This window comes from Equus quagga, chromosome 13 (assembly GCF_021613505.1).
Source record: "Equus quagga isolate Etosha38 chromosome 13, UCLA_HA_Equagga_1.0, whole genome shotgun sequence".
In the NCBI taxonomy this organism is placed as follows: Eukaryota; Metazoa; Chordata; class Mammalia; order Perissodactyla; family Equidae; genus Equus; species Equus quagga.
In genome coordinates, this window is record NC_060279.1 from 37,003,949 (window position 1) to 37,016,934 (window position 12,986).

A 12,986-nucleotide genomic window follows, 5' to 3' on the forward strand; every position below is an offset into this window, starting at 1 on the left:
CTTGCTATTTGCACACCCACCACTTCTAACACTGCTGGGGTCACTGGGCTCCCTCTGTACTGCTTATGGATGGATGTGCGTGGGTAAATATACATATATGTATATTCCCTCCAACAACAATCAAGGTGCTGCTGTGGGAGAGAATATACGCAGACACACTACTGCCTGCAGGGTATTTCACAATAGCATTGACCTAGGCGAGAAGACAAAGTTCGCTCCCCAGTCCCGATGAAAAAGTTTCCTCTTCATCTTAATTATTTTTAACCATAACGCTTGGGACCTTCTGACTAATGTCATGTTACTTGGAAAGATTTAGAAACTGTGATTCTATGAGAGGGGGTTATGAAAATAGACTTGTCCTTGAAAGGCTTTTCCATCGAGTTCAAAAACACTTTATCAGGCCTGGTATTAAGATGCCCAAACCAACCTCAGGGGAAGAGTAGGGTCTCTTGCCCCAGTGTCAGTGGGTGTTAGAAGTGGGGAGGGCCGCAGAAGCGGGACGAAACAGTTAAAAGAGCTCCTGACACCCAGGAAGGAGGCCGCGACAAATTTTTGAAAAATAAGATGAGAAAAGAGGCGGAGAGAGGGTGAGCAGCCGCCCTGGGAGAGCAGGGGTGATGCTGGTGAACGCGGACGCAGACCTCCACACGTGGGGAGGAGGCCGGGGGCGCCGGGCACCGTAGCAGGGTGGGAAGGGGGCAAGAAACAAAGGTCGGGTCTTGGGCACAGGGCAGTTAAGACGGGGAAAAGCAGCCACGGGAAGGCGGCGGGGGTGGTGACGGCGGCGGGGGTGGCGCGGAGTCGGGGCCGGGGTCGCCGGCGGGCCGGGCCGGGAAAAGCCGGGGATCCGGCTGAGCCCGGGACCAGCTAGGCCGCGCCGAGGGCCCCGGCCGGCGACTGTGGGGCCTCGGAGAGGACCGGCCGAGGAGCGGCGGCGAGGGGTCGCAGCGGGACACGGCGCGCGGGGAGGCGTGCGGAAGCCGGCGGGGGCCGCGACCGCAGGAGCCGAGCCGAGGCAGGGAGCGGCGGCCGCGGCAAGCGGGGAAAGGCCGGCGGGCAGCGGCGCGGAGGAGGAGCCTGCGGCCCCGCCCCCGCCGGAGCGAGGGAAGGAGAAAGGCTCGCAGGGAGGGAGGGAGAGAGGGAGGGCGGGCGGCGCGGGGAGGGGGCGGCCGGCCGGGCCTGCGCCCGAGCGAGCGGCGAGCCGAGGGGGAAGGGGCCCGGAAGGAGGCGAGCGCGGCCGCGACGCCAGGAGCCGGACGCCCGCCCGAGCCGCCGCCACCGCCGCCGCCTTCCCTGCGTGCGCCCGCGCCCGGAGTCCCGCGGCCGCGGAGGCCGGAGCGCGGCGCTCGGCGTGGGGCGAGCGGGCGAGCGGGGCCGGGAGCCGGAGGCCGCCGGCGGTGGTGCGCGAGGCGCGGGGGCTCCTGCCGGCGAGAGGAGGCAAGGGGCGGAAAGGGAGGAAAAAGAGGCCGAGGGGAGCCCGGCGATCGGATCCTCCAGGAGGCTGGCGTGGAGGCAGATCCCCCCGCGAACTCAGACCCACAATAATAACCCGAACTGTTAATAATAAGGAAGCAGTTTTGCTGGCCGGGCGAGAGAGAGAGAAGGGGGAACGGGAGGAAGCGAAATCTCCGTTTCATGGAGGCTGAGGCAGGAGAAAATTTCGGAGCCTGGATGTGGAGGAGCAAAACAGAACTAACTCAGGAAATTGTCTCCCAGAAAAGGGCCGACCCTAGGCTGGCTCTGAGAATCAGGCTGGTGTAGGTGGAGAAACCTGCAAGTTTAAAGGAAAAAGAGAAGGAGAGGATATTTTCAGAGATTTTCTCTCGTTTGTGGTTATTGCTATCGTTTGAAAGGTAAAAAGCACTGCATTTCAGGTGGTCTGATTTTTTTTTTTTTTTGGTGCGATTGGCTCATTTAAGAATTTCAAAATCTTTAATGTAAAAGCTTTTTTTTTTAAGGAGATCCATAATTTTGGTTCCCAGGGCTGCACTGGACTTGGAAGGAGTGCTGTTGTGTACATACTATTGTATGGTTTTATTTATTTTTTTTTACTGTGCAAATCAGCTGGAAGATTTTTTCCAAGTGCCAATTCGGATTTATTCGTCTTTTTTTTTTTTCCTTCCCTCAAACATATCTGTTGTTGTCGTTTTAAGCATTGGAGACCAGAGAATTTTTCCCCCCTTTGGAGCTCTCTTGCCAACAGAAGGACAGCTGGGAAAACTGGATTAAAAGGATGGTTTTTATCTATATTTTGCAGTTAAGACTGATATTTTGAAGGCGCATTCTTTCTGTGATTCATTTTTTAGCCCATAGCGCTAACCTTGAAGACATTTGTGGTTGGTTTTTGGTTTCTAAGAAGGTCATAGTTTTTCCTCTCTTTTTTTCGTTTTTTTTTTAAGAGGGGGGAGGGGAAAGGGGGGCCAAGAAAGGAGACCATGTTAACTGGTAGAAGTAGGATGGAGCTTCAGTTACCAGGGTCCTGAGAGCCGAGGAAAAAGGATTCAGTCTTCAAGTTGGGAGGCCCTCCTCTCACCTTTCTTAAAAATTGCAAGCGATTCAATCCTGATCAAGACATCAGAACCACAAGATTCTGGAACCGTGGACACACCGAGAAACCATGAGTGTAAGGTTACCCCAGAGTATAGACAGGTAGGTTTGCTAACAATGTGGTTTTTCAACCCTTACTTAAGGAAAGACTGGGAGGGAGGGTGTCGCATTTTGAGAAAAGGTTGCAAAAGAAGGGTCTGGGTGGGCTGTGGGAATTGGTGGGGTAGGAGCGTTGGTCTCTGGGGACTGTCTGGGCATGTGTGTTTATGTTTCCTCTGTGTGTGTCCATGTTCAAAACATCTCTCCAGATTCAGTGTTTTTTTTAAATATAAGCAATAGACGGTGAAGCCAGGAGTGGGGAAAGAGGGGGAAATGCTTCCAGCTGCCTTTGACTTTTGCCAGGCTGGAGGCTGAATTTGAGTCCCTAACTTGCCAGCCTAGGGGGTGGGAGGCCGGCGCAGGCCTGGTCACGTGAGCCCCAAGGGTGGTTTGGGACTGGCTTTAGGTGTTGGAGCTGCAGGGGGAAGGGCCCTGGCAGGGGCAGGGGCCTCCACTGGGCTGATTGCTGTGGAATGGTGGGGCTTGGTGATGGGGTGGATCCCATTTCTAGAATGAGGAGGATGTTCTTGGCCTGAATGATGGGACACAAACACCCTTTGCACCCATACAGGTCTGGATTTTTACCAGTGGCTGATAATGGCCTCAAGATGCGTAGGTCACATTAGAATTTCTTCCTCTCCAAGCTTAAATTGAGACCTGCCAACTGGCTGATGCTCTAGGTTTAATCTTCCGAGCTGTTTTTCATAAGCTTGACTCTGCAAAATAGGCCTTCCCTCTGCCTGGAGCCGGAAGGAGTTGTTTTGTGCTCCTCGGCCTGATGGGCAGAGGCTTTGGCCCTTAGAGTCTGAGCACAGGATGCCCCTCCCCCTCAAGAGTCCGCCCAGCCTCCCCATCACTGGTAACACTCCAGTTTACAAGTTTGTAAGGTGTCTGCCTGCTGCCTCCCTCCCCTCCCCCTCCTCAACCCTTTTGCCTTGAGAATTTTGAGGGACAGTCGTTCCGTGGGTGCTGCACACATCGGAACTGGATGGATGGGTGGTTGGAAGACTGAACAAGCAAATGGAAGGACTGGGCCTGGAAAAAATATTATTGGAGAGAGAGGGAAGAATATTTGCAAGGGAGCAATTGCTTTCTTCAGGTCCAGTTAACCTTTGATTGTCCGTGCTAATAATAATTTCTTTTTGGCTGTGGAATGTGGCCTAAAATGCATATAATCTCTCTCCCCCAAACGCTAATCTCTGTATTGCCTCAGAGTCCTGTGTGGATTAGTTCAGCAGTACCCAGGCGGGGACCTGACTTGGCAGTGGAGAGAAGGCAGACAGCCACAGAAGACAGAAAGTATATGTGGCTGCTTCAAACCTCCATCCGTTCCCCTTTTTGTTGGCTTCTCTGTAGTTTGACTTCTGTAAAGGGAGACCCAAGGCATGTCAAGGCAAGGAGTTGAAATGGTTACATGGCTGCCCTTCTTTTCGTCGTCTTGGAGTTTGGGAATTAATGCCCTTGCCTTTTTGAGATTTGAATGGTGATTTCTCTGGATTCAGGGATGTGAGAACATGGAAACACAGGTGTCGGGGGGCGCAAGAAGGAGGCAGTGGGGGTTCCTGGGCTGCTGTGAGGTGCTGCTGTGGGAGTTTGTCTATCCTCACAGTCTTCTCGGGATTTGTATAGCATGGTTCGTTTCCCTAAGTGCTGTCATAGGAGCATATCTCCTTTGAGTCTCACGATATATCTGTGAGGCATTCAAATCAGAGGTTATTTTTCCCATTTTGACGAAGTGGTAATTGAGGCTCGAGAGGATACCTGGCTTGCCCAGCGCCATCTTGCCAGATTAGTGGCAGAATCTGGACTCAAACGCAGGTCTTCTGATTCTGGATCTGTGGCTCTTTTCATTGCCCCACCCTAAGTAGGTTTGTATACTGGTCCTGTGGAACGTGGGGGACACTGTTTCTCTCTGGTAGTAGGGTAAGATGCTCTTCAGCATTGCCTTGCACTTTTCTTGTTAACAGTTTTGGGGCTTGCACCTCTAAATTCTATAGTTAAAGCACAGTTTTTTTCCCGTGGGATAACGCAACTTTGTAGGGTAAGAGCGTTCCTCAGCTCCACCCCTACCCCTATTCTCTTCCCCTTTAGAGGGTTGGTTTTGGGGCTCGGGTCCCCTTCAAGTTGTCTCCAGTTGCAGTGGATCTGACCCCTTTAGCTGTAGGTTCATTCTGTTGGACCTTCTGATATCTCAGGTTCAAGACGCTATGGATTTTAAATGATTCACAATCTTACCTCATATTGGAGGGACTGAGTGGAAGGAAGTGCTCCAGTTTATGGAGTCAAGGATTCTCTTTTAGTTTATCCATTTGCTGTGTAGAGAGCCAAGTGTGAGGTGCTTTAAGAGTGTTTTAGAAAATTCAGGTATGCAGTTCTTGCTCAGAAGGAGCAGACACTCTAACTGGGGAACTAGGAAAGGTATATGACTCCTGAAGACCACAGGAAAGCACTGCCAGACTCTGAGCTCCATAAAGGCGGGGATTGTGGTTTGCTCAGGTATATCCTGCATGCCGAGCTTAGTGTCTTGCATGGGGTAAGTGCTGCATAAGTATTTGACAAATGAGTGACGTGTCAGCAAGCATAAATTCTTCCATTTCAGATTATTTCAACATTCATGTGTTCATTTCCAATGTAGTCAAAGTCAGGTCAATTAGAGAGGGCTTCCTAGGTCATAAATATTTTCTAGGAGATAAGCGAAGTGATGGAGGACCATGTCTGTGGAGAGAGATTGTGGCTCAAAGTAAAGAAGGCTTTGGAATATTTATTCGGCAGAGTCTTTACCCCCCTCTTGGCCAGTGACTCCTGAGTTCTAAGAAACATGAAGTATTTGTGACTAATATTTTATCTTTTAGTGTTAACCATCTGTTACTGAAAGATGGGCTGAAGTGTAGCTGTTGTTGTCCCTTTCAGTTTTTGTCCATGGACAACTTACTGCCTGTTAATATATCTTCTGCCCAAGAGTTTCTAAAAATGTGTTTGATATCGCAAGCAGAGAATTATTTTTACAGGAATGGTAATGAGTTTTGCTAAGCCGTCTATATCCATTTGCCTGGTTCTCCGTGACAGATGTGTTTGAGATGGCCAGATGGGTTAGGAGTTTGCATCCGTAAAACAGCTTTTCTCTGTGCAGAGTGAGTTAGCTCATGTGAGGACCAAAACAGAGAAGTACAAGATTTAAGCCAAAAGTTCTTGGTTTGAGCCCTGGCATTCCCCTTAACTCTGTGACCTTGGGCAAGTCACATGCCTCCTCTGGTTTCCTCATATATAAAGCAATAGCTCATTTCTATGACATGCTTTCCAGTTCACAAATTTTTTCACATGGCCTGTCTTTTGAGGATTATAACGTTTATTGTATCTCTCTAATGGGGCTGTTGAAAGGGGCAAATCAAATAATATATTTCAAATTGCTTTCTAAACTGTAAACCTCTATGTACGTTTTAGATGGTAAGCCCATGGATTTGATTTAGCTTCATGCAGTACTTTCTGAACTAGCCCAAAACAAATTAAGAGGGCCTGAATGATCTTTCCATTGTTTTGAAGAATTTAACCACAGTGAACAGGCATTTTTGTTGCCGAAGTGTGTGAGGTTAGAAAGAAGGGCTGCTTTTCCAACGGTCAGGGTTGGGTGGTGATCCTGGAAGAATATGAGAAGAGGAAGGTTATTGACTCTCCTTCCCAGGAATCTTGATGAATGGGAGAGGCTTCAGCTATCTTGGCTCTCTTAGATGGGGATAGAAAGGATTTCTTTTGTAATCTCTGGCCGTTCCTTGTTTTAGAAGTCTATGACTTTCCTAATTAAATCATACTTTGGAAGTTACGTTTAAAGCTTAACTTAAGCGCATGACTTTCAGCATAAATCCAGACCTAGCAACTGTTCTTTATCAGGGGTCTGAGATTGAATGTAACTTTTCCGTAGTCTGGACCCTTTTCTGCTAGAAGAGGCAAAATTTTGCCTGAGATGTGTGGAGGAAGAGGCAGGGGAGGGAGGGGAATGGTAGGTAGGCCTGTCCTAGCCAAGAGCCTCCAGGCTAAGGGGAAGGTTTGTAGAGAGAAGATCCTGGTAGCTGGGGCTGAGACTGGTCTTATCTGAGAAGGGGTAGTGGGTGGTTCCTGGGAGTCTTTCCACCTCAGTTTCCGGTCCTTGTTGAGCCCTGGGACTAAGAAATTCCCAGATATTCAGCTGAGTTTCTACCTAGTTTAGAAGGTTGACCTCCCAGAACAGTGATGGATCCAAGCTACAAATAGTAAGTCACCTGAAATGCTGAGTCTTCTCCAAAATGTACCCTCGTCCTATCTGGAAGGTGAGGTGAGAGATGGCAGTGGATTTGCAGACGAAACATTTGGCAATTAATCACCGTGGAACAGGCTCAGCTTGACTTTAGATACTCAAAAACATGTCCTGTGATTAACACATTTATTTAGCTTTTTTTAATAGTCAAAGTAGTATGAGACAGAGTTCCTGTCCCGTTTAGGAGACTAGACAACAAAATATGAAAAATGACAATATGAGTTCATCAGAAATAAAAAAGATTCTGTGATGGGCACATAGCTAATCCCCAAATTAATATAAAGACAAAGGAGTTCTGGAAGCTCATAACCTCCATGGAGTAGAGTTTGGAAACTTTGGGATAGTGTCCCTTACTGTTTTAAAGGTCTGGGATTCTGATGTATGTGAAAGCGCTTTCTTAACTGTCAAGTTCTCTAAAACAGAAGAGGAATCATTTTAGTCCATGTTGACTGAATCTGCTTCACATCTTCATAGTGGCAGTGCCTTTAAAAATCCATTTTATTGGTCATTTTTAAAACTTAATTCCAAGGTTTATTGTGTGGCTTGGAGACCCTTTTCCCCCACGGACTGTGTGTTCTTCCTTCTTTTGTCAGTCCCTGTATTGGGAGAAGACCTCCTGGTAGCATCCAAGGTCACTCCTTTGTGCCATGGACTAAAAAAGGAGAAGTAAAGAACTTGCAGGTTCTGGTCTCAAAAGAAAAAAGTAATCACTACTTTATTAAAAATCATGTTCCATCCCCCGTGAAAGGAGGTTTGGAGTTCTGAGGGAGGAACAGCGGCGTCTGAGTTAACAGATGGGTGAATTAAGCTAGCCAGCCTCTAAGGTTTGATTCCTTCTAGCTTTTATGTCCTTTGAACTTGTGAAAACATAATGCCTTGTGGCCTTCCTTTCAGTGAGCCAGAACTTTTTTCCAGGAATCTTTATCTGGGCTTCCTGAAAGCCAGTGAAAACGAAAGTTTGAAAAGGCCAGGGAACAGAGCGTCTGGTGGAACGGGAGAGGAAAGTGGAAGCACAGTGATATGGAAGTGTCGGGAGGGACTGGGGACTCTGTGGCCCCTAAGAGAACTGGAGTGGGATTTGGAAGGCGTTTTAAGATCTGGAAGAACACAGATTAGTACACAGATTTGTGGCACTAGAACAATTGGACGGATCTGAGGGAAAAATCACAGAATTCTTAAGTCTTAAGGGATTGAGTTACCTGGCCTTCCCTCTTGCCTCCAGCTAGGGAGTCTCTTGAGCAAGTGAAGATGGGTGAGAGTCTCTCGTTTCCAGTGATCCTGGTGGAAGGTGGTTCCGTGAGTTCAACAGTTATAAGTTCTTTTGGATACCAAACTTTCCTTTGCTACAATTTAAGTCTGTTTTATTGTTTTTTTAATTGTGATTTCAGTATGGACCCTAAAGTCACTAGTGTCCCTCTGGCATCTTTATTGATTTTCTTCTTCAAGATTTTCCTCCTCCTTGTAAAGAACAGCAAGCCAAGAGAGGAATGTGTGAGAAAAGGGGCTTCGAAAAGTTAAGAGTGAAGTGATTTCAGAGTCTTGATTTCCAGCACTTTCTCCTCCAGTATTTGAAGCTACTGTGGAATGGTCTGATGGATCTATAGTCGCTAGTCATGGCCTGGCCTCAAACCACAGGGAGCCCAATCAATCTAGCAACCTTCCAAGTGACAACCTATGACTGGTGGCACTAGCAATCTGCTAGTTAGACAACAAATATTTACCAAATAGCTCCATGCTCAGCTCAGTTCTTGGTCTTCTAGTAGATAATATGCAAAAATGTGGAACTTACAGTCTCGTTGGGAAATGTTATTAATGAAACAACACAAAACAATTAAAAGATTGTACCTAATTGCTGAATCTTGATGTATACCAAAAACATACATTTAGAGAAGAGTAGAAAGTTGAGGCTAATGAGAATAGCCAGGGGAGGGATAGTTAGAAATGATTTAGGTGGAATAGAGGAGGCCATTTCAGACAAGGGGAACAACATAAGCAAAGGTTCTGGGGTGGAACCCAAGTCTCTGGTCTCTGGTAAGATTGTTGGTTTTGTAGAACAGAGTGAAATTAGGTTGCCAAGGTGGGTAGGGTGGGGGGATAAAGGTATTCAGATTTGATGTGTAGGGAGAAGGGAGCCAGTGAGGGTCATGTGTTATATGGCGATTAAAATAGTGTTTAAAGAGAGAATTCTGATATTAATATGTAGATGGGAAGAGAGCTTGGCGGCAGGAGGGCCAGCAAGGACTTCTTGCGGCAATCTTGGCAAAAGATAACCTGGGAACAAAGAAGAGGGGCAGGATTTGAAAGACATTTTGGAAGGAAAATTAGCAAGGTATGTTAAGGCTGAATTAAATATGATTCCCAAGTTTCTGAGACTGGTTGACTAAGAGGGGGGTGGTGCTATTGTTAAAGATGATAGGGCCATCATTAAAAGTCATTCTGTCTCCTGTTGGTACCCAGCAATTCACTGAATACAGCTCATTGAATGGTACTTACCTTGCTAAGGCCCTTAGGTTAGGCCATTTTTACCAAATGGTTTGAGAGTTCTTCAGTGCAGTCTTTTAAAGGGAGGGAGAAAAGGGGAGTGAGTTCTGGGAGATCCCTTAGGAAATTGGGTCACGATTTGAGGAGATTAGCATATATTTGATGGATCCTGACTAATTAATCATACCCCACCCCCACATAGCAGATCGAACTCCAGGGCTAAAGGGATATCTATGCAGAAACCATCCTAGTAGCATAATTATAGAGAGTATGGGACTTTAAGTGAGAAGATCTTCGTGTGAGCCCCAGCTCAGCCACTAACCAGCTACGTAATCAGGATGATTTGTGCAGAAGCATTTTGTGAATTCTATAGTGCCAGGCATATGGTGAGTGTTGTTAAGGCATTTGGTTTGGCAAGGACCCCAGAATGGCCAGAGCTCTCCTCAGCTGCCACTAGAAGACCTGTGCTTGCGTGCTCAGGCCTATGCTGGTTTTAAACTGAAGACTGACACGCATGGCCCTGGGAACATATGGAACAGCACAGGACAGTAGTTAAAAATCAGGTGCGTAGGATCTCACCCTAAGGCAGATCCTCCTTTGCTGGAAACCCGCAGTGTCTTTCCTTTCCAGCCCGAACTCCCCAGCGTGCGGTTTGTGACTTCTTCCTTCAGCTCAGCCCACATCTCACTAATCCCAAGTCCTATAACCGCACCCTGCCACCCTGCTTCGGATAGACTAGCCTGTTTCCTGGGCCCACATCACTCTTTCCACATCTTTATCTAAGTGTTCTTTTCTGCCCCCAACTCCAGTGGTCTTATTTCCTTCAAGGAGACCTTTTCTGGTTAATACCATCAAACTACACATTTATATTCAACACTAGTTTTGCACGTACATATAGCAGCTTGATTCTCTTTTATTCGTTGTATAAAATGGTTAATGTAAAAGTTCTAGCAGAATGCCCAGCACATGGTAGACTATTATAAATAAATGTTGGTACTGTTCCATTCTTTGCATGTTTTATGTTGGTTATTGTGTCTTATCCTGTTAGGGTTCAAAAGCGATGTCTCTTCATTTTTCTGGATTGTCTTCTAGTGCCCAGTTTAGTTCTCTTTATACAAGGTGTACTCCTGCCTGCTGTTTCCTCACTTGAACTGTAGTCCATTCTTGACATTTCCAGTTCCCTCCGTGCCTAGCCAAGGCATTTCAAGAAAGCAACTCTAAACATGGCTGTCAGGGACGGAGACCAAGAATTCCCCTTGTTCTAATTGGGTGCTAGGTCTTGGGTGCCTGCTATTTCTTCTAGGGACAGAGCAGCCTTGTTGGGATGGCTGCCTTCAGCTTCGCAGAGCTCGGGGGATTTCCCCATTGGCGGCCTGGTTTCCGGGCTGCCTTTCCCTGCAGGGGTCTGATGGGCATAGGGCCCACCCTGCTATTGTCCTGCCTGCCCCGGCTGGCCCCATTCATTTCCCAGACCACAGCCCTCAGAAGCTTCCCTCCAAGAGACTGCTGCTGCAGAGAAAGGCCACTGTTGTTCTGGGGGGAGGTGGCTGGAGAGAGTGTAGTAAATAGCCTTGTGAATGGGACCTTGTATGAGGCTAGAACCACAGACCCTTTCTCCTCAGAGCCCTAGGGTTGGGGGCACAAAACCACTGAAGTTTCAGTGTCTTCACAGGAGCAGAGTCTGAAGTTTAGGAATATTCATGCTATCCTCAAATAAGAAGGCTGATTGGCCAGTGCCCCTCAGGGCACTGGGGTTCAACAGACAAGGAGAATAAGTTGCATACCCTGCCCTCAGGGAGCTTGTGGTTTGTGAGGAAGAATGAAGTAAGCAGGGGCTGTATGATCGCATCCTGAGCTGTCTTTTGTGTTACCAGTTGAAGCACATTGGAGGGACGCTAAAGAAGGTTTCCTGGAGGAAGGAAGGGACCTTTAAATTAAGGCCTAAAAATAAGAGCCAGGTTTGCGAGAGAGAAAGTCCAGGCAGAGGGAACAGCATGTATAGAAAACTGAAGGCAAGAAAGGGCATGGTGTGGTGCTTTGATCAATAGCGAGACTATAGAACAATTAATTAAATGAAATTGGAGAGTAGGTAGGAGCCAGGGCCTGAGGACGATGTAATCTTCCATGTTAAGGGTTTTGGACTTTGTCCTGAGGGGAGTGAAGGACAATTGCAAGACTTAAAGTAGGGAGTGATGTGATCAGATATGCTTTTAGAAAATCAAGATCACTCTGGCTGCAGTGTGGATATTTAGATGGAAAGAATGAAAGAGTAGAGAGAGGAAAGACGAATTAGGAAACTATTTCGGTAATATTGGCAGGAGGTGGGGTGGCCTCTACTGAGGAAGTGACGTTGGAGATGGTGAAGAATGAAGGATTAGAGATTTGGTTATGTGGGAGAGGGGAGGCTTGAACAAGAGTATGGGGCAAGGGTGACACCCTTATTCTTGACTTGGGGCTACTGGGTGGTACATCCATGAAAAAGGGAACTGTAGAGAAAGAGCATGATTGAAGGAGGGGATAAGTCAGCTCGCCTTTTGGACAGGTTGATTTTGCAGTGCCTCTGGAAGATCCAAGGCCAGATGTTCAGCTGGCATCTGTATATATAGGTCTGGAGGTCAGGAGGCTATTGTGGGATAGAGAATCACATTTGTGGGTCATCAACATCTAGACAGAGTGGTGGAAGCATGAGACTGTCCAGGGACAGGGTGTAGAGTGAGAAGAAGGCCTTGGACAGAACCTTGGGGACACTATCTTCGAAGGTGAGGCAGAGGAAGAGGATCCCACAGAAGAGACAGGTAGGGATTGACAGGGAAGCGGGGAGGAGCCCAGAAATGAAGGGAGGGATGGTCAGCAGTGTCACATGCTCCCAAGAGGTGAAGGACAGAAAGGATAGAGCAGTGTCTGGATTTAGGAAGTAGGAGGATTTCATGGCCTCTGGACACTGCGGGGGTTGGGGAGGGGTCTGCAGTGGGCTGAAGAGAGAAGAGGTGAGGAAGTGGTGACAGTCTAGTTAATTCTTTTATGGAGTTTGGTCAGAAAGAAGAGAAGAATAACTCCTGGTCCCTGTCAGTAGGACTTTGAGTTTATTTTTTCAAGGTAGGACTAGGTTGCTTTAGGTTCTTATAATCTTTAACATACATCAGAATCAGCTGGAGAGCTTATTAAAGTGCAAATTGCCGGCCCCAACCCCAAAATTTCTGACTCAGTAAGTTTGGATTGAGGTTGGGGCCTGAGAATTTGCATTTTTAACAACTTTCTAGGTGATGCTGACTTTAGTGGTCCATACATGGAGAGCCACTGCCTTACGACATCTGTCCTCTTAATTAGCTCTTCCCATGTTTGTTTGTTTGTTTGTTTTTTGAGGAAAATTAGCCCTGAGCTAACTGCTGCCCATCCTCCTCTTTTTGCTGAGGAAGACAGGCCCTGAGCTAACATCCGTGCCCATCTTCCTCTACTTTGTATGTGGGACGCCTACCACAGTATGGCTTGCCAAGTGCTGCCGTGTCCGCACCCAGGATCCAAACCGGTGAACCCTGAGCCGCCCAAGCGGAACATGCCCACTTAACCACTG

The 12,986-nt window shown here is 47.6% G+C and overlaps 1 protein-coding gene across 9 annotated transcripts in view; it reads left to right on the top strand.

Annotated features, from left to right (window-relative positions):
* Positions 1–1,163: 1,163 nt before the first annotated feature.
* Positions 1,164–12,986, top strand: part of ARHGEF11 (Rho guanine nucleotide exchange factor 11) — a 99,550-nt gene continuing 87,727 nt past the window's right edge. For all 9 annotated transcript variants that reach the window (XM_046681911.1, XM_046681918.1, XM_046681914.1 and 6 more), the window contains exon 1: positions 1,164–2,649. In XM_046681911.1, the coding sequence (XP_046537867.1) occupies positions 2,618–2,649 (32 nt within the window). In that variant the 5' untranslated portion in view covers positions 1,164–2,617. The remainder of the gene's footprint in view (positions 2,650–12,986) is intronic.